This window comes from Arvicola amphibius, chromosome 7, assembly GCF_903992535.2.
Source record: "Arvicola amphibius chromosome 7, mArvAmp1.2, whole genome shotgun sequence".
NCBI classification, from domain to species: domain Eukaryota; kingdom Metazoa; phylum Chordata; class Mammalia; order Rodentia; family Cricetidae; genus Arvicola; species Arvicola amphibius.
In genome coordinates this window covers 68,235,274-68,256,838 of record NC_052053.1, presented here as the reverse complement: position 1 = coordinate 68,256,838, position 21,565 = coordinate 68,235,274, and the positions used below count along the sequence as shown (strand labels likewise).

The window sequence follows — 21,565 nt, the reverse complement described above, 5'->3', positions numbered from 1 at the left end:
GCAGATTCTGAGAAAGTTGTCTTCTGACCTCCACATGGGCACTGTGACAAATATATCCCTCCGCATAAATAAAATGTAAAAGAGAAATCCTGCCTTAGATTTATTTAGTAAAGCACACCCTTTAAACTAGCTTTTATAAGGAGACACACGTAAGATCATTGTCACAGACTGGGGCTCTGCTGTTCCTACAAATTACCTGGAGCCCTTAGACCCAGGGAAGGCAGCAGGAGCTGAAAGGTAATGGGAGAGTTTTCCCTTGGGAGCCATGAGGTTAAGAAAACAAACCTATTGCCTATTCAGCACAAAAAGAAGTTATTTGCTATAATATAAAGCATATAAAATGCTGAGACCACTGAAAGCAAACTCAGTTGAAGGATTAGGATAGAAAAAATTTCATAACACATTCCATTTGCTAAATATTTTTTAATAAAGTGAGGTTTACATTGATGATATTAAAAGACTAGTCATACAAACACAGAAAAAATAAAATAAAACCTCTTAGGCTCGGATGGGGAAGTCCAAAAAAGCACGAGAAACAGAAAAAGCATGCATGGAGGGAGGAAGAGTCTGACATGTGATCAGGTAGCAGAACCTTGAGATCCAAGCAGACATCTTAGGGGGTCACCCCAGGATTAAGGGGCCCTAAAATTAGATGGAGTCAGATTGTTTTGAATCTTAAAATGTTTAAGCACCATTTTAAAAGCAAGCAAGCATGGATATTCCCTTCTGAGGACATGGGTGAGGACACACACCCTTTCCAAGCACACGCATGCCTGGTACCCAGCAGCCTCCATGTACACACTTGACATGGAACATGAGGTGTGAGGAGGTCATGCCCTTCTGTCACACATGAGTGCCTGGGAGCCAAGCAGTAACGGCCAAGGACAAGACCTACATAAGGCACAGGCTGAGACAGAACTAACTGATGTGTAATTTCTAGACATCTGACCTTAGCCTTCAGTGGCATTTACATATAAATAGGCATAAATAAACCACCCTGTGTTGACAGGACACCTGCAGAGCAGACCCAGTGAGGCAGCAGTGGAGCTGTGCATGGTTCTCATTTCAGACACTCTGCTAGAATGCAGACCATGATTGGGCCTCTCATGTAAACACCTGGCCAGCTACATTACACTGTTGCCTTGGGAGTGTAGAGATTCATTACCAAAAAATATTTTCTATTTAAACCTTAAAAATGACACACACCAATTGTAATTATTTAGGTTATGTTTCTAATGTAGCAGCAGAGGATGTTTGTAGAAAAAATATACTTTTAAGAAAATAGCTGAAAAAAATCTAAAGTATAAAAAGTTTTAAAATATATCTTAAGACAAAATATTGCCCAAAACATATAAAACTTAAATTTTAGAAAGTTCGTCTACCTAATTTAAAATACATTAGACACAACTGTGGCACACCATCCTCCACAGTGATCCTAAACAGGAAAATGAACCCAGGGCCCAAAAGTCTTCAAAGAGCTCAGTTCCTGGCAATGGCTTGCTCTGTCTTCAGGGCCGCATGCAGCCTCGCAGAGAAAATCTGTCCCAGGGTATTTTCATAGTCAGAGAAGCAGGGCCCCCTTTGGGACAAGTGCTTGTCTGTCTCTGGATCACAGAACAGAAGAGCTCCATGGGGTGGGTGTGTGGCCTTGTACTTGGCCCACCAGGGGCCTTCTCTCAGGTCTCCACCAGAATCTCTACTACATGGTCCAGCTCAGCCAGATCTGACTTGCAAGTGGAGCTGGGAGGTGGGGGAGCTGCAGCAAAGCTCTCGAGGCCATTGCAGAGACTGGGTTTGGTCCCACTCATCATTCCTGTTAGCACCGTGTCTAGGTCATAATAGGAGCTGTCCACGTCTGAGAAGAGTTCCTCCACTGAGCTGGGGCTTTTGTTCTCCAGGGTCTCAAATATCTGGTCCAGTGACTTCTGAAAGCTTCCCCGGTTCTCTTGTGGGTTGTCCATCTCCCAGAGGCTGCTCTGAGGGTTCCTCTGTCCCTGTGCTGAGCTGACTATGGGAAGCTCAGAAGCTGAGCTTTGCAGGGGATCATCTTCCAGTTCAGGAGTGGGGTGCTCCCCGTCAGTTCCCCTGGCTGTACGACACAAGATCTCTGTGGAGACTAGGCGGTCAATTGGTGCCCGCTGTTCGACATTCTGGGGTGCCATCCCATGCCACACACCATCCCGACTCATTTCCTCTTGGATCTGCCGGACCGTGTTGGCGATGAGGACCGAGCGGCAGAGGTTGGGCTCCACTAACATGTGGCAGAGCTGGAGCTTGACCAGGGACATGTCCAGGAGTGACTGCCGCTGCAGGCAATAGGAAGGGACAGTGCCAAAACCCTCTACTCTTTCCTCCTGGTCACCGTATTTCCTCTTCAGCCCTCTAGCAAACATTGTGTCCTGTGGGAACCAAGGAAGACACCAATTAACATACTTCCACCTCCTGGCCAACAGTACCAGGAAGTTTCAAACAGCTACCTAAGTGCCAACACAGTGTGAGAGACGCCAGCCGGGAGGCTGCCTGGGGCACAGCACTGTCTCAGGCAACAGAGCTCTAAGTTGTAGCATATTTTTCATCAACAGATAAATGAACACAAATAGAACTTTGGTCCGTATGTTTGTGTGACAAGATCTTTTAGCTGTTGAGTCATCTCTTCAGGTTTAAATTTTATTTTAAAATAAAAAAAATTATTTTAAACTGGGTGGTGATGGCGCATGCCCTTAATCCCAGCACTCAGGAGGCAGAGGCAGGCGGATCTCTGGGAGTTTGAGGACTGCCTGGAATACCTGAGGTAGTTCCAGGACAGACTCCAAAACTACAGAGAAACCCTGTCTCAAAAAACCAAAAGAAAAAAAAAATATATATATATATATACATATATATATATAATTTTAAATAATACATTTGAAATTAAATGCCAAGTTGTCCTTAACAGAACTTTTTTTCATTTTTTATTGCTTTATAAATAATACCATTCAAAATTTCCACTTCCTCTCCCAGAATCTCTCTCTCTTTTTTTTAAAGATTTATTTATTTATTATGTATACAACATTCTGCCTCCATGTATGCCCGCACGCCAGAAGAAGGCACCAGACCTCTTTACAGATGGTTGTGAGCCACCATGTGGTTGCTGGGAATTGAACTCAGGACCTTTGGAAGAGCAGGCAATGCTCTTAACCTCTGAGCCATCTCTCCAGCCCCCCAGAATCTCTTAAATGCATAAACTTTAGGACTTTTTTTTTTAGATACAAAAAAAGGGCTACCTTCTTCCTTTCAGAGTTATAGGCCTTTACATAATTTATGTGGCCTCTTGAGTATTTGTTCCAATGAAATGAAAGCTAAGGCTCATGTAAAAACTTGTAAAATATTCGTAGTACTCTACTCAGTTGTCCCAAACTGGAACCAATCCAGTTGAAAGGACCAGGGCTCCCATTGGAACTATGGCCAGAGAAAAGCAACTCCTCAGAGGCCACACCCAATCAATTCCATTCCCCTTACACTCATGCAATGACAGGACAAAGCACCAGGCGGCCACAGGGGGCGGGTGCAGGAGATCTCCAGTAAGAGAACATGCCTGGACAAGTGTGCTGGCCACACAGTGCCCAGTTCCCAACACATCCCACACACACCTAAGTGAGAGAGGAGTAAAGAGGATGCAACTTCATACGAAAAAACATGAGAAACTCAAGATAAAAAATTAAGAGACCTAGTGCCAAGAGCTTATTTTTTCCTATAAGACTACGCCCAGGAAAGTAAGCAGCTATTACTACTGTCCATGTTACCCCTCAAGTTTATCATCTATGTTGTAGTGATGAAAAGGAGCTTACCACCAAAGTATAAATAATATCAAGAGAGGCCAGAGATTGGCTCAGTAGTTAAGAACACTGGCTGCTCTTTCAGAGGATCCAGGCTCAGTTCCCAGTACTTCATGGTAGCTCAAAACCATCTATAACTCAAGTTCCAGGAAATCCAATGCCCTATTCTGACCCCCAAGAGCACCAGGCATGTACATACATAAATGCATGTAATACACAGAACAAAACAAAACAAAAAACTTCATGAAGCCAGGACAATGGCTCAGCAGGTTAAATGCTTGCCACACAAAGTAAAGATCAGAGTTCAAATCCTTACAACCTATGTAGTAAGGTATGACGGCCCAACTCTAATCCCAGAGCTCGGGAGGTAAAAATAGGAGATCCCTGGAGCAGGCTAGCTCTGGACTCAACTGAGACCCTGCCTTAATAATTAAAGTGGAGAACAAATGGGTAAGATACCAAATATCAACCTTTGGCCCCCATCTATACACGCGCGCGCGCACACACACACAAACCTACATTGCTTCTGTTAAGAATATTCAAGGTTATGTTTTCTTTTTGAATCAGGGTCTCACTAGGTAGTCCTGGCTAGCCTGGAATTCACTGGGTAAACCAGGCCAGCCTCTGTTTCCCAGGTGCTAGGATTAGAAGTTGTATGACACTGGGCCAGGCAAATTCTTTTAAACCCGTTGAATTTGGAGCTGGAGATAGGGATCCACGGCAGCTCACAACCATCTGTAAGGTGGTTTCCATGGTATCCAACAGAGACCCTCTTCTGGACCCAGCAGCACTGTATGCGTATGGTGCAGACATACATGCAGGCAAAAATACCTACACACATAAAATAAAATCTCCTAAAACTAAATAAACTTAGATTACAGAACCTTTAAGAGGTGAGGCCTTACTGAAAGAAATGCAAAACTGGGGATAGGTTTAAAGTTTTATAGCTTTTGGCCCTTTCTATCCTCTGCTTCCTGTGTGAAGATGAGTGACATGTGATCACTCTGCTTCCAGACTACCAGGTCGGCCTCACCCTTCCATGCTGTGCCTTCCCTGTCATGATGGACAGATACATCCCTGCTGTAACCGCAAATCCAGACCAACCCTGTCTCCCCGAGCTGCTTTCTGTTAGGCTATTCTATCACAGCAACAGAAAGGTAACTAAGATAACCTTCATCATAGAGATTTCTCTTTTGGTGGTGGTATGTGTGTGTTTAACAGGTTGTTCTCTTAACTTGAGATCCTTCTGCTTCAGTTTTCTGAGCAGAGGGATTACAAGTGTGGGTCACTAAGTCTAAACTAGATTTTTTTTTTCCAGCTTTTAAAAACAAAACAAAACATGTTTAAAGCCACTGGGGTAAATCTGCTAAATTTATTGAGAATTAATATACTATGTCAAACTATAACAAGAAACCCTGGATTGGGGGTGGCAAGTCCCAAAAGTTCCTCTTTGGCAAGTTCCTCTTTGTTTCAGGGTTATCTCTAAAATTTCAACTCTTCAAGATTTAACATAGACCTCAAACCAAACTAGCTCACATGTCATGAATTAACCCTATTTTGCTAACAGAATACTTAGCTGCCCATTCTGACTATTAAAATCTAACAGATAACCCAACTGGAAGGCCGACTGGTCCCAGGGAGAGCAGCATGGCCAACCAGAGGCTGCAGTGGGTAGAACTCACAAAAGAACAGAGAAGAAGAATAAATGGGTTCCTGATAGTTTTCTTAGTACCAAGAGGTGGAGAACAGGCTGAAGAGAGAAGTCATCAGTGGTCTTCTCAGCCATGAACCCTGCAAACTAAAAATATCAATCTGTAAGATAAAAGATGCTCACTGTAGAGATAGTGGCATGCCTATTATAAGAAATAACCATCTGCTTTCTGTTTGGATCTGAAGTCTGCTCCACAGGACAGAATTCATACCTGGTACTATAAAGCTGGTCAAAAGCACATGGCTAGGTCAATTCCTCTGGAGGGGAGCCTACTGTTATCTTCCTAAATGGACATGATGTACAAACTGTCTTTTTTTTTTTTCTTTTTTTTTTTTTTTGGTTTTTCGAGACAGGGTTTCCCTGTAGTTTCTAGAGCCTGTCCTGGAGCTAGCTCTTGTAGACCAGGCTGGCCTCCTCCCAAGTGCTGGGATTAAAGGCGTGCGCCACCACCGCCCGGCCCAAACTGTCTTTTAAATATATTTAAACCCTTGGTAAGAGCAGCTCCCACAATTTGTAACAGACCATATTTAATGCAGAGACTCACAAATAGTCAAAATACCAAGAATAAAAAACTAGTGAGCTCTTAGCCCTAAACCAGACATCTATATCAATACTCCCTGGCTCCAAGGCTCAGGAAATATCCTGGAAGTGGGACAGAAAGAATCTTAAGAGGTAGAACATGACAAGTTTTGTGAAATAACAATGTCTGGACATGACATGGCTGCTCCACACATGAAATCACAGGAATAACTGTGGTTATGTGCACAAGATGGGACCCCATTAATATTTTCTTCATGAATGGGGGAAGGAGCTCACGTAAGGTTGCTGGGGGAGGGAACCACCAAAGAAGATAAAGTTGCCCATGCTCCAGTAAATAATTCCTGCCCACATTCACACAGGCAACCTTGATTAAACTGAGGGTCACAAAACAAAGAAAAAAAAGATAAGCAGGCTTCAGAGACTCACACTTCACATGTGGAGACAGCTCAAAGTACATTAAATTCAGCAACACATGTTTATGAACGTTGTATGCAGGAGGCAGGAAGATCACTGGTAAATAAATAAAGCTGGACGTGAAGCCCTTTGGTATCTCAAGTTACAAATCCCTGGGTGGGCACACCCAATGAAGAACACTTAATTCTGAAATCCAGACATGGCTCTAGTGCCCCTTTGGGGATGGAAAGTTGACTGAGTGCTGAGCCACAGCCAGACTGATCAGCAGTGGGTAGTACAAGATACTGCCAAAAAGAAGGCCCAGAAGCACCCATGAGCAAGTGCGCTTACAAGAGACAAAGTACAAATCTTTCTGGCAGGAGCACAGAGGGAACAGTTCTGACCCATAATCAGCCAGAAGGCTCACCTACAAGACCAGCCTAGAAACCAGCAAGCTCTCCAGAACTCTAATTGGCAACTGCCCAATTAAAAGCCTTATAGCCAGGATATAAAAAGCTAACAGCATCTGTGGAATATTATTTAACTAGGCAAAGATGTTTGTTTATGCTGTAGAATCCCACTTTAACTGTGTAAAGGTGTGTTTGTTTTGTTTATTCTGCATTTGTTTACCTTCCCTGCCTAAGGCACCCGACTGGTCTAAAAAAGAGCTGAACAGCCAATAGCTAGGCAGAAAAAGGATAGGCAGGGCTGGTGGGCAGAGATAATAGGAGGAAAAATCTAGGCTGGGAAAAGAAGAGAGGAAAGAATAAGGGACATGCCTGGAGCAAGAAGCCAGGCAGCAGACACAAGTAGTAGTGAAAGTAAGATATACAGAAGGAAAAGTAAAAAGCCCCAAGGCTAAAGGTAGATACAGAAAAACAGGTTAAATTAAAAGAGCTAGCCAGAAACAAACCTAAGCTAGGCTGATTATTCAAACTAATAACTAATTAAGAAGTCTCCATGTTATGATTTGGGAGCAGACTGGTGGTCCAAAAGAAAAAAACCTAGTACAGCATTCTTTGGTGCTATCTCAGGACTAACCGAAGAGGAAATATCTACTACAGCCAGTCTAGGACCTAAGAAACAAATGACAGTCTTATTTATATACTTTATTACTTTTTGTTGTTTTTTGAGACAGGGTTTCTCTGTGTAGCCTTGGCTGTCCAGCTTCTGCCTCCTGAGTGCTGGGATAAAGACAAGTGCCACCACTGGTAAATCAGACAAGCAGAAGAGTTGTAGGAGGCACCAGTACTTGTTTTTCCTACATAGCGCTGACCCCACTTTCTAGGCCCCCTTAGTTCATCCTAAGGTTGAAAAGTTGCAGTCTGCTATGTGACTGAGTCCACAATAAGAAAAGGAGGGAATCTGGAACCCCGGAATATCCATTAGATGAGGCTTTGTACCTGGAGCCAATAGGATGGGGAATCCATCAAGCAGGTAATGATAGACAAATGTAAAGATTTTATCTCTCTGGAGAGCCAGCCTATCGGAAATCCAAGTTCAAATCCAAGTCTGGTCTACGTGGAAGCTCTAGGCCTGCCAAGGATACATAGTGAGTGAGATCATGTCTCAGAAAACCAAAAATGCAGAATTTTTCATCAGACTTTAAAAAACACTTTTTGTACCAAACTGGGAAGCTAGTTTTGCTAGGCTGATTTCCATTTCTGCAGAATCATAAAAATCTGTTTGCTTCTTAAATTTGTGATTACAGAATGAAGGTGTTGTTTCCCACTCAGGAGATGCTCACACCTAGTCACCCCACTGCAAAGCTTTCCTCAAGACTGCAAACAGTGATAGGAGCAACTCCCAGCTTCAGAAGCTCTGCTGTACACCCGGCCTCCACCTGTTCTCACTGGATTGCTTATGTTATTTCCATAGCCTTACTAGACAATCTAGAAGAGAATCAAAAATCACAAAACAAAGATGCTCCATAATTCTAACCACTCAGAGAAAACCTGCCACCCTCTAGATTCCCTTTTCCCAGCCCCTTTCTTCCTAAGTACTAGCTTGCACTGTGTTGTGTCCACAGCAAGCTGTGTTTATGTTATTTAACAAGTGGATCATCATTTCTGGTGAGTGCCTACTTGTATGCACAAGCACACCAGGCAGTCTCCAGCCAGCACAAAGTAGTTTCCAGCCACAGATGTTTCCTTGTCCTGGCACTTGGTTTCTGTACCATTAAATCCTGACTTAGTACTAGGACTCATCAATTTTCTTCTGCATTCATTTTTGCATATTTGCTATCAAACTACCTTTCCCTCTCCTCTGTCCCTTTTCCTTAGGGTACATACAACTCTTGCACAACAGAGCTTTAACCAATACTCAGTCTCTTGCTAGGGTGTCACTGTCTTTCCTTCAGTCTTGTTCACCATCCTCAGATTAAAGATTTCAAACAAGGCAGGGCTGGAGAGATGATTTACAGATGATGAAGGCTGGGTACCCAGAACTCACATGGTGGCTTACAACTGCCTAGAACTCCAGTTTCAGGGTACCTTCACAGATGGTGCACAGGAATTCATGCAAGTTTGAACTCATGAACACACAAGCACACACACATTGAAGGGGGGGGGGGGTGAGTCACAAGATAAACTGTGGGGTATTCACAGAACCAAAGCCCTGGAATAAAAAACAGATGTGTTTGCTTACCTGTCCCTCTAGAACCAAAGCTATAAGCAAGATGGTGACAGTGTAACTACTACTAAGAGGAAAGAGGGAACTTGAGATGAAGGCCTCTATCACCAGCAAATGTTCTGACCAGCCCTAAATGGCTGAGCCCTAGGGACTCTCCTAGAATGGTCTGGGTACAGCTCCCTTTGGCCACCTGTGTGTTGGACCTGAGGTTGCTTAATCCTAATGAAGGATGACATGCAGCTTCCTGGGCTCTCATCATGTGTTTAGGCAGTCATCAGAGTTTTGACTTTACCTGAATAGACCTAGAACAACCAGGGCTTGAACTATAGCCAACAATCAAGCACTCATCTCGATGTTGGATTTTTAAGGTGAACCAGGATTTAGTGATTTCAGAGCTGGGCGTGGTGGCATACAGGTAATCCCAACACTTGAGAAGCAGAGACAAGAAGAACAAGAGTTCAAGCTTATTTCTGGTGACACTGTCAGTCTGAGGCCAGCCTGGGCTAAAGGAAATCTTGTCTCAAAAACACAAAACAACAACAAAAATCACAACTGCTTTAAACTACTTCCTCAAAAAGCAACTGGGAGGAGGGAACAAGTTGGGAATTGCTGCAGCCAGTGAATTTGGTGGCTACGTGGTGGAGTTTATTGTCCCACAATTTCTGCTTGAGATTTTGTATAAACAGTTAGCTAAAAAGTCCTTCTGAGCATTATCCTTGGAAGGCTGTGGGGGTTTTCTTATGCCTGGACCTAGGTTTCAGTGACAACCCAAGGAAACTTCCTGGCTTCCTCCTTATACTGGTGTCTCTAAAACAGAAGGGGATTCCTGACTGCATTTTAAATTTCACCTATAAAACCTTGACGAAGCTGCATGCAGGGGGTTGATAAGGCATCAATCTTAACTTTGTGTGTAGACAATGTTTTCTGTGGATCAATTCAATCAGTGGCTAGCTTAGTCCTGCCATCTGGTAGTTAGATACAAAGGCCGACAAGGGAAAGTATATGGGTGTTGTCTAGACCAGTAAGTACATCTGTCCCAAGTTCTGGAAGGATCCCCTCCCCTGGTGATCCTATTTGGGTGAGAGAAACCACAGAAAAGATCTCTGGCTTCCTTCCAGTCGAGTTTCACTGATGCCGTTGCAGGCAGTCTCTACTGAGCCATAAATAATCATTTAGAAGGAAGTGAGATCTACTGTAGTAGGGGAATGGTGGGCAACACGAGACACTTGATAACCGCCGCAGGGGAATTAAAATTCAAAAAAAGAAAAAAAAAACAAAGGAAAAGTACTCAAGGCCAACACTCACCAGGCAGGAGGCTGCAGGGAGCCCACCCTGATCTCTAGGAATCCGTCCCTAGCCAGCAAGCCGACGCTCGGAGCTCGGCGTTGCTAGGAGCCAGGCAGAGTCTGGTGCCTCCAAACTGCAGCCCACGAGCGGTTCTGCAGGGAAACGCACAGCAGCGGCGACCAGGATGGGGTGGATGACCCACACGGGCTGAACCAAAGGAGGGACGGAGGAGAAAGGAAGGGCCACAGGAGCGGAAGCTAGGGAGCGTGGGCGGAGGGCCAGCTCGTACCCGCCGCTCCGGCTCTCGGTATGTGTCACTCAACACGCCGCAGCGTCATGGACGCCACAGGGCGGCGGGCGCCGGCCGAGGCCGGCGGATCCTGGCGGCCCAGCCGCCCCGGAGGTGTCGTGCTCGCCGCCGCCCAGGCCGCAGAGGACCCGGGGGACAAGCAGCCCACCTACTCACCTGCGCCGCGAGGCAGGCTCGCCACACGGTCGGCAGCCGAGACCAGTCAGCGCCCACAAAGGGTCGCCATGGAGCCGCCGCGCGAGCGCCAATTGGTGGAGTGCCGAGCAGAGCTCCGTTCAAAACCACGCAAGGCGGAGCCTCACCAGCGTGAACTCCCGCGCAGCGTCTCCAGCCGTTAGGATCGCGCGCTGGGCCGCCCCGCCCCGTTCCCATGCCTCCCCGCGCCTCGCTCCGCCTCCGTCCCTTGTCTCTCGACGGCTCGGCTGCAGCTCCCAGGTTTCTGCGCGCTCGGGCTCCCAGGATTCCGCGCGCCTGCCACGGCCTGGTTCCCAGTGGTCCGTGCGCCTGGCCCGCCCGTGGCCCCATGATTTCTCGAGCGGGTCCATTCCAGCCAGTCCCCAGTCTCCTCGCTCCCGCCGGCGCTTCTCACTCGGCCTCGGCCTTCTCCCGCGACCTTCCGTCCTAAGGCTGAACACAGTGGCGGCTCTGTGCGCGGCTCTACTCTGCCCTGCTGCGAAGTATAGAAGGGCTGAACGAGTCTCGGTGTTGACTCCCTCCACAGGTCCTGGTAGTGCACGAGTTCTTGAAAGAGGACACCAAGCCCCAACGCCGTTGATTAGGGGTGGCTGAGTGGGTGCCGAATGTCCAGTGGCTGGCTGAAGGGAAGATGCCACATTAAGGCATAAAGCAAGCTTATTTGCGGGGGAAGACTGGAAACCTCCCCACCCGGGCTAATAATGAGAGAAAAACCAAAGCCAAACGAGAAAACAAACGAGAAGGCCAAATGAATGGCCTTCCTATACATGGTTATACTCAACGTTACCCTATGTTCTGTGGGCGCTCTCCTCAGCTCACTAACCCACTCCCAATTCCTTTCTTAATCAGCTGGAAAGGAATGCCTTCTGAATTTAGACTATGCTTTTCCTTTTAAATCACTATTATTTTTTGGATTTACTTTTATGTGCGTTAGTGTTGGCCTGCAGGTATGAATGTTTATCAGGTGCATGCTGAGAACCATACCCGGGTCCTCTATCAGAACAGCAAGTGCTCTTAATCCCCGAGCCAAAGGAAACTAGCTGATCTCTGAGTGAAACAGGCATTTGGCAGGGCCTCAGCCAAGGAGAGCAAGGCGGGAAGGCACAGCTGCTTCAAGATCTCTGCACCGCAAGCCCTCAGAGGGACATTTGCGTTCTGTGAGGAACTGGACGACAGGAAGGGAGGATCTCAGTGTGTTTGCAGATGTTACTGGCAATGAGAGGTAAACTCAACATCGCAGCCTGAGGAGCTCTGCCCAGGATCTTAATGTACACTGCAGGAAGATTTCAGCAGTCTGTGAAGCTAGATTGGGGAGGGAGTGCACACCCAAAGGGGTGTGTGTGTGTGTGTGTGTGCGCACGCTCACGCGCGCACCTCAAGAGAGTCCTACTTGAGCATTTTAACAGCTGTACATAATTTTGGTGGCTTTTGAAGTTACTTTGTTTAAAGGATATAATCTAAAAATTTGATAAGGTATCCTGAAATGGAAGTTCATGATTTAAATCCTAGCACTCAAGAAGTAAAGGGCAGTAGATTTCTGTGAGTCTATATCAAGAGTTCCAGGACAGCCAGGGCTACATAGTGAGACCCTGACTCAACAATAACATTTTTGTGGGTGCTGGAGAGATGGCTCAGTGGTTAAGAGTCCTGGCTGTTCTTCCAGAGGATCAGAATTTGATTCCTAACACCCACATGGTGGTTCACAACCAGGCATGAAATGGTGCAGACATGCATGCAGGTAAAACTCCTATACAAATAAAAATTTTAAAAGAACGTTTTTGCTATTCTTATTTTGTCAAAAGAGTTTTGTTGGTTGATTGGTAGGATTGTTTGTGAGACAGTGTCTCACTATGTAGCCCTTAGCTGACCTGGTATTTGCTATGTAGGCTGGGCTGGCTTCAAATTAACAGAGATGCTCCTGTCTCTGTTTCCCAAGGGCTGTAACACCACCACACCCAGTATAAAGAGGTTGGGTTTTTTGTATTTTGGTGTTTTTTGTTTGTTTTTTTTTCTTGGTTTCTAAAGACAGGGTTTCTCTGTATAACAGCCCTGACTTTCCTGGAACTAGCTCTGTAGACCAGGCTGGTTTCAAACTCACAGAGATCTGTCTGCCTTTGCTTCCAGAGTGCTGGAATTAAAGGTAAGCACTACCACCACCTAAGAATTTTTTTAATTTAAGATTATTTTATTTTGTGTATGAGTTTTGCTTGCATGTCTGTAAGTGCACCATGTTTATGCTTGGTGCCCTTGGAAGCTGGAAGAGAGTGTTGGATCATTTGAAGTTACACATGGTTGTGAACTAATGTGGGTGGGTGCTGGGAACTAAACCCACATCCTCTTCAAGAGCAGTAAGTGCTCTTAACCACTGAGCCATCTCTCCAGACCCCAAGGTTTTTCCTTTAAAGTGAGATTATAAAGAGTATGAGGTGTGTGAGAAACAAAGACCCTCACTTCATGCAAGAGCATCGCAGATGCGGAGGAGCATCGCAGACGCGGAGGAGAACCGCAGACGCAGAGGAGCACCGCAGACGCAGAGGAGCACACGTGGCAGTTTATTTTACAGCCTTGCAGAGCCTGCTGTAGTCTAGACTGGCTTTCTGATTGAATACAGAGGATGGTTTTCATAGCCCTCATACAAGCCCCTTGCTCGCTTTCCTCATGTCTGGTTAGTCAGGAGGGTACAATCTGTTATGTCATCTGGGTCTTATCCCTCTGCTGCTCTTCTCTCTGATGTTTGCCTTTATTCTCAACAAAAATGGTAAGTGGGTTCTGTATTCGAGGGCAGTAGAGAAACCACTGAAATGACCGTTCCATGGGTGGACAGTTTTTATTGTGAATAAAGAAAAGGAAATACCCAAGGACATTTGGAAGAGTCTGGAGCAGAGAGAAAAAGAAGCAGGCTGGGCATGGCCAGGGCTATCTTCAAGAGAAGGGAGATTAGTGGGGGTAGCGAGGAAAACCTTGCCGTTATCAAGAGAACAGGGTGGAGTGGTCCTGGAATAGCAGGTGGCTAGCATAGTGAAGGAGGAGAAGGGGAGATGAGAAGGGGACTTTGGAATACATACTGGGTACTTGTGCACGGGAACTGAAGGAACCTGGAGGCCAGCATGGAATTTGATATGAAACCAGAGGTCTGTGTCAATGAAGAGCCATTTGTCTCTTCCCCAGAGGCAAGGGAAATGACTCCTTTTGGTGAACAGAAACCCGTTCCACAAGTTTCTGAGGAACCCTGGCTTTTGTGTAACCACCAGAAGTCCTTCTATAGTCCAGCTTGAATTGGACCAAGACTGTCATTTCTGGATGCGTGCACTACTGAGACCTAACAAGTTCACTCAGAGACATGACCTTGTTATGTCTGCAGGTCTTCAGGCTAGCTTGGTTATTACTGATTTTCTACTCTAAACATCTAGTTTGGGTAGGAGGCAATACTAACAGAATTTGTGTTGTTGGTTGTTTTTTTTTGTTTTTGGGTTTTTTTGTTTGTTTGTTTGTTTTACTTTTTGGGCTCTTTTGACTCTTTGGGGGCCTGCCACCCAGCTCCGAAATAAATCACACGCGGAGTCTTATTCTTACTTACGAATGCCGACCTTAGCTTGGCTTCTTTCCGGCCAGCTTTTCTAACTTAATATCCCATCTACCCTTTGTCTCCAGGCTTTTTCCTTTTCTTACTTCTGTATAACTTACTTTCACTTTTACTTCATGGCTGACTGGGTAGCTGGCCTCTGGAGTCATCCTGTCCTTGTTCTCTGGCTCGTGAATCACTTTCCCCCTAGATTTCTCCTGTTTATTCTCCCTGCCTGCCTATCCTTTCTCCTGACTTATTATTGGCCATTCAGTTCTTTATTAGACCAGTCAGGTATTTTATACAGCCAAAATACACAGCTTTACAGAGTTAAACAAATGTTCCACAGCATAAACAAATGTAATGTATCTTAAAATAATATTCCACAACTAATGGGTGGGGGTAACTAACTTATACTGTTACTGGGATCCAGTGCTTTCTGTTTATCCATAATTAGACTTAAGATGACTCAAGATAGTTTTATTTTAAAAATGAACCATCAGTCTTATGGAATAATCTTTTGTATACTGTGACAATGTGTCACTCTAGTTTAATAAAAAGCTGAATGGCCAATAGCTAGTCAGCATATTCGGGGCAGAGGACACTGGGAAGAAGGGAGACACCAAGAGACACAGAGCAAGCAGGGTGGGCAATGTGGAGATGTGGTAATAAAGCCACAAGGTAGAAAGCGAATTACTAGAAATGGGTTAATTTAAGTTATAAGAGATAGAACTAATTCTCATGAGTTGCCCTCTGACCTCCACAGGCATACGATGACATGCACTAACTGTGCTGCCAAACAAAGAAGCAAATATTTTAAAATCATAATGAAAACCTTTATTCTGTATGGCAACTATCTTGGTTTCTTTTACTGTTGTTACTATAAAATACTAAAGAAAAAAGACAAGACAAGAGAAAAAGGATAACCTTATCTCATTTGCCAGTCATGTCAAGGAAGTTTCAGCACTGGAGCCTGAAGGAACTGGTCACACTGCATCCATAGCTAGGCAGCGTTCTACGAATGCTGCGCTAGTTGTACTAGCTGGTTTTGTGTGCCAACTTGACACAAGCAGGAGTCATCAGAGAGGAAGGAGCCTCAGTCGTGAAAATGCCTCCATGAGATTCAGCTGTAAGACATCTTCTTAATTAGTGATCAGTAAGAGAGGGGGCCCAGCCCATGGTGGGTGGTGCCATCCTTGGGCTAGTGGCCCTGGCTTCTATAAGAAAGCAGACTGAGCAAGGCAGTCAGCAGCATCCCTCCACAGCCTGTGCATCAGCTCCTGCCTCCAGGTTTGCTGTGAGAGCTCCTTTGGCCAGGAGCCTTTAAGATACCAGCCCACTTTTGCATGGTCTCTTATATTATAAATGCAGCTGTAAAGCTTGCACTCGCTCCCTTGCTTCCAGTTCTTGCTTCCAACTGCTAGGATCAGTTCCTGTTCCCTGTTCGTGCAGAGGACTGTGATTTAGGACAGTGATCTGTGAGTCTCCCCTAAATAAATAACTATTGTACGTAATTCTGAACTACTGTGGGATTATTTTGTATCTTCTGCCATCATCTGGCACCTTAATGTGGGGACCAGTCCACACTTTTTGGAATCGGTCTGCCAGTCCCGTGGCCTATTGGGCACTGACTCTCTGGCCTGGGGCTCTAGCGAGCTCTCACATGCAGCAGGCTGCTGCTCAGCACTCCCCAACTCAAACCCACAAGCTGCCTCTCTGCATCACACTCCAGCCCATACAACTGTCACCTTATGATCCCCACAGTGCACACAGTCAACAACTCACACTGATGGAAAACTTTGGGTTTTCTCTTTATCCTGGGTCCCAACTCTTGGAATCATTTGATCACCTTAATAACTGCTCTTAATTTGTTAAACAAAGCATTTTTTTCAGTACCTAAGTAAGCAACACATGCTGTTTGATGTTGCTAGCATCTCTCGGCCATGTAGCTGAAACTGCGACATCTTCTGGCCAATAATTATCATTACACCTATTCCAATTCGTTGTAATTACCTTATGACAGGTAAGATCTGAAAAACTTGGCCGGGCGGTGGTGGCGCACGCCTTTAATCCTAGCACTCGGGAGGCAGAGGCAGGCGGATCTCTGTGAGTTCGAGACCAGCCTGGTCTACAAGAACTACCAGGACAGGCTCCAAAGCCACAGAGAAACCCTGTCTCGAAAAATCAAAAAAAAAAAAAAAAGATATGTAAAACTTCAAAAAATGACTGATAACATCCAAGGGTTCAATAATTATTTTGCTTATACTATGTATTCTGCAAGGCTTATGCAAGTCTCCTTCTACATCCATTTATTTGATTCTAGGAATTAGTTTTGTTTTCAATATTACCTCATTAAAAAATGGTTCAATACTGTGGAGAGGGATAGTATCAATTTGACAAAAATATCTGAAAGAATTTGTGCTGTTGAATTTAACTATCGGAATCTGTTGAAAAGTTATGATATATTAATGGATAAGGTATCTCTCCAGGAAGGTAATACGCACACAATCAAAATTATGTTCAAGGATGAGACGTTATCTTTACTGGACAAGTTTCATACCTTGGAATCCTCAGTGAGGGCATTAGAACAGAACACTAGACAGGAGATTCAGACTTTACAAAACTCAGTAGGAAAAAGATTTGAAAAGATTGAGGAATTTATTGAAATTGATGAGCAGGGACAGAAGATACAAGGACAGGATTTAACCTCATCAGTACATGCCAGACCACAGGATGACTTACACAGAATCAACTAGCAGGTTTAGACCCAGCAGAGAGTGTAGTTCCTTTTGCTGCTGATGAAATTTAAAAAATTATGGGAAGACAATGAACCTTGGTAAAGAGCTTGTGCTAATTTCTTGGGAGAAATTAATAGCAATTATCCCAAAAGTGATAAAATTAACCTTATAAAGAGAACTACTTGGATTCTTCCCTGAATTGTACGTGATGCACCAATAACAACCCCATACATTTTATACTGATTCAAATAAATAAGGAAAGGCAGGTTACAAATCAGAAGAATTAAGTAAGGTGAAACAAAGCCTTTATAATCCTGTCCAAAAGGCAGAATTATATGCTATTCTAATGGTACTAAGGGATTTTTAAGAACCTCTAAATGTAGTTCATGATTCACAATATGCAGAAAGAGTTTTCTTGCAGATTGAAACTGCTGGATTTATACCAAATGATACAGAACTGACCTCATTATTCATACAGGTGCAAGACATAATCAGGATAGGCTTTGTCCCATATACATAACACACATCCAATCCCATATGGGTCTGCCAGGTCCTCTAGCACAAGGTAATGCAGAAATTGATCAATTATTTATTGGAAGTGAACTGAAGGCTTCAGAATTTCATAACAAACATAATGTCAACAGCAAAGGTTTAAAGAAAGAGTTTTCTATTACGTGGCAACAAGCTAAGGAGATTATAAAGAGATGTCCTTCTTGATCTTTCTATAACCAAACATCATTACCTTTAGGGAGTAACCCAAAGGGTACTCAAAGGAATGAGATCTGGCAGATGGATGTGTTCCACTTTACAGAATTTGGAAAATTAAAATATGTACACCACACCATTGACATTTAATCAGGTTTTCAGTGGGCAACTGCCTTGAGCTCAGAAAAGGCTGATTTGGTAATCACACATTTATTGGTCCAGCATATGTCTCTAAGAAAATGAAACAGTTTTTTTGCTTATTACAATATAAAGCATATTACAGGTATACCAAACAATCCTACAGGTCAGGCAGTTATAGAAAGATCAAATCAAACTATAAAGAATATGTAAAAACAAACAAAGGGATGGAAACTACTTCCAGAAATAGATTGCATAATGCTTTATTAACCTTGAATTTTCTTAACACTAATGAGAAAGGAACGACAGCAGCAGAGAGACATTGGATAATGAAAAAGTCTTCTAAATTGAATCAACCAGTATATTTCAAGGATGTGTTGACCTCACAATGGAAACCAGGAGATGTGCTATGTTGGGGAAGGGGTTTTACTCTTGTTTCCACAGGATAAGAAAAACTGGATACCATCAAAATTAATAAAGATTTGGTTTGGAAAAGAGAAACCTCTTGAAAAAGAAATGACAGTTCATCCACAGAGGTGACAACCATACAGGTGCTAAGAAAATCTCATAAGGGTTGGGGCAGGGTTCTATTCTTGTCTTTGCAGCAAAATATTCATCTTCAAAAAAGTTGAGAGACCTTGGACATCTAAATGCCTAAAAATAAAAAGATAGCTATCCAGAGAGGATCAACAAGCAAAGAGAAATCTGACTTTTGATGCTGTATCATCTGCATGGTAAAATTTGATTATCTGGACATGTATACATCTCTACTTAAAAATAAGAGCAGGCTTTGGAGTTGGACAATGGCTATCCTTTACTAAATCTAAACATTTTGTTAAAAGAAAAATACAAAATTTCTGTCTCATGTCAGGAACCATCTGGTATGGGACAGAAAGAAGATAGATTTTAAGGAAATATTTTACTTTTCTCCATGCCCATTTTATCAGTCTTGTATCTTTTGTTGAATATATGTCTATATGAATAATGTTTTAGTTTTCTACAATGAACAGTTGATTTTCCTGCAGTAATCTTTAAAGCTTCCAGGAAGAAGATGGGGCCCCACGACAATGACTCCACCTGGTTGATATGACATCATGATGCTGATAGTGCTACTATAAGACTTGTTTTGGGTACCAGCTGCTCGAGATGGTTCCAACTTGGTTAGCTGAAATGGTGCACCTTCTTACAACCTTCTGGCCAGAACTCCAAATAGGAACCTCAGAAAAACCCTACCAGATAATCAGAGACTATTTGCAATTATAGCAGACAGTAATCTTGAAACTTAACCATCATTTTACTTTTACAGGATCTCATATAAAAAAAAACATCGCCCCCATGACAGCTGGAAGCAATTGTAGAAGACAATGTCAAAGTTTGTCCTTAGGGTTAGGGACACCATCTTGGGGTTGATTATTACTCATATAGGGTTGGGGGTTGGGGTGGAAATTATGCAGGCCCAGAGATCTCAAAAAAGAGGGAAAACTGAATGGGACAATAGATAGAATAGTGTGAACTTACTCACAATAATAATAATAATGAGTAATAAAGTGGATACTTGTGAGGTATTATTTATGGACAACTTACATTGGTATAGAACTTTATATATTGATACAAGTTCAAATGATATTTGTAATATTGAATATGCTCCTATTTCTGTTTATAATATTGTACACCTATACAAAGTTATTTTGTCAGATTGTATGCATGCATGTTTCTACCTCTGTTTAAGACATTTTGTATATTGATACAATTTTAGGATGTATTTATCACATTGCATTATATATTTCTACCTCTAATCAAGTTATTTATACATTGTTTACATTTTGAGGTCATTGTCCTCCTTTACTGCACAGTTGTTTAAAGATTGTTTAATATTCTGATATGAAGTCTTAGTCTTTAAGTTATATAGGTATTAAATATTATAGGTCAATAGTCATTCATGTTTGTTATACTTTTAGTTAGACTAATTAGGTTCTTTAGATACATAGAGATTGTATTTTGCATAGATAGGTAACCTTCAACCACTTCAAAGATCTGTAGAACATGGCATTTAAATAACTTAGGATTCTGTTGACATGATTGCTCCTGGCAGCACCAATCTATTCCCAAGAGAGTGTTGAGCACCAAAGACACTCCACTTGGAGTTTGTTTTCTTCTTGGCAAAACTCGACCTCTGACAAATTACACGATGTTCAGACTAGACAAGCAGGATACAAAAAAAAAAAGACTGTCAAATCTTGCCAAGACAGGGTAAGACGGTTTTGAAATTTTTCCTTCCTTTGAAAATGGTCTGTCAGTTAATCTAGGCCTTAGCAAAGTTGGTTGCTTCAACATTGCAAATGAGATTTTGGGTGATTGCTCAAGTAGCCAATTGTCTCTGTCATCTACTGCACATTTTGGACGCTGCTTGATTGCACTTCCTGCCTATTCAAGTAATATTATCTCCCTTCTCAGGCCTTCCATGGGGTTGAAGATTAGTAAGCAGCCTAGATACAATTCTTCTGATATTTTGAAAAAGAATGCAGCTGCTCTCTTGTACAAAAATTCTACCTGAGTCTAAACTGAAGAGTTTTAGATTAATGATCTTGGCAGAAGTAATTTCAAATCAGCCTCATATTGATCATGTTATGTGGTTATTAGTAATCACTCTTATGCAGATCTATAATGAAAAGGAGAAAGCTAGGACTGGAGAGATGGCTCCGTGATTAAGAACACTGGCTGCTCTTTCAGAGGTCCTGAGTTCAATTCTCAGCAACCACATGGTGACTCACAACCATCTGTAATGAGATATGGTGCCCTCTTCTGGCGTGTGGGCATACATGGAGGCAGACTATTGTATACATAATAAAAAATAAATAAAATTAAAAAAAAAGAAAAGGAGAAAGCTAGACAAAAAGACATACAAAATGTACAGTTTGAGGAGAAAAGAAGCATCAGGTAATATAATGGAGTTAAGTCTGTATTCAAGGAGATAAAAAGTTTAAAGGAAAGCCTGATGCTAAATGCAAGACCCCACTCCTGATACCAACTTCTGCCTTAGTTACTGTTCTATTGTTGTTAGGAGACACCATGTCCAGGCAACTTATGTGCTGGTTTGAAAGAAAGGGAGTGGCACTGTTAGGAGGTGTGGTCTTGTTGCAGTATTGTATGACCTTGTTGGAGGAAGTGTGTCACTGTGGGGAAGGGCTTTGAGGTCTCATATGCTCAAGTTATACCCAGTGTAGGTCACAGTTCACTTCCTGTCTCCTGCCAATCAAGATATAGAACTGTCCGTTCCTACTCCAGAACCATGTCTGCCTGAATACTGCCATATCCTGCTATGGTGATAATGGACCAAAACTCTGAGTCTGTAAGCCAGAGTTGCTGTGGTCTTGGTATCTCTTCACAGCAACACAAACTAAGACAACTCATATAAAGAAAGCATTTAATTGAGCTTGCTTACAATTTCAGAGGCTTAGTCCATTGTCATTATGGCAGGGAGCATGGCCACATACATGGTATCAGAGCAGTAGCTGAGAAGTATCTCCTGATCTGCAGCCT

The 21,565-nt window shown here is 43.3% G+C and overlaps 1 protein-coding gene across 5 annotated transcripts; it reads right to left on the bottom strand.

The window, feature by feature from the left end:
* Nucleotides 1-403: 403 nt before the first annotated feature.
* Nucleotides 404-10,958, bottom strand: Cdca4 (cell division cycle associated 4). 5 transcript variants are annotated; one of them, XM_038338013.1, is made up of 3 exons: nt 10,396-10,958; nt 7,863-7,995; nt 404-2,399 (listed from the first exon to the last, which is right to left on the bottom strand). In XM_038338013.1, exons 2-3 carry the CDS (start codon nt 7,887-7,889, stop codon nt 1,677-1,679), a joined length of 750 nt encoding a protein of 249 aa, XP_038193941.1. In that variant the 5' UTR covers nt 7,890-7,995; nt 10,396-10,958; the 3' UTR covers nt 404-1,676. The 5 variants fall into 5 exon arrangements, with proteins under 5 accessions (XP_038193941.1, XP_038193943.1, XP_038193942.1 ...); XM_038338015.1 differs by lacking the exon at nt 7,863-7,995 and adding an exon at nt 5,498-5,613; XM_038338014.1 differs by lacking the exon at nt 10,396-10,958 and adding an exon at nt 5,498-5,613 and having other exon boundaries at nt 7,863-10,293.
* Nucleotides 10,959-21,565: the final 10,607 nt, after the last annotated feature.

Coding starts and splice junctions, on each gene's coding strand:
- Cdca4 (XM_038338013.1), bottom strand. CDS start 7,889: ATGGATTCCCCATCCTATTGGCTCCAG. Junction 2,400..7,862: donor CCCCATCCTATTGGCTCCAG/GTACAAAGCCTC, acceptor TGGTTCCCACAG/GACACAATGTTTGCTAGAGG.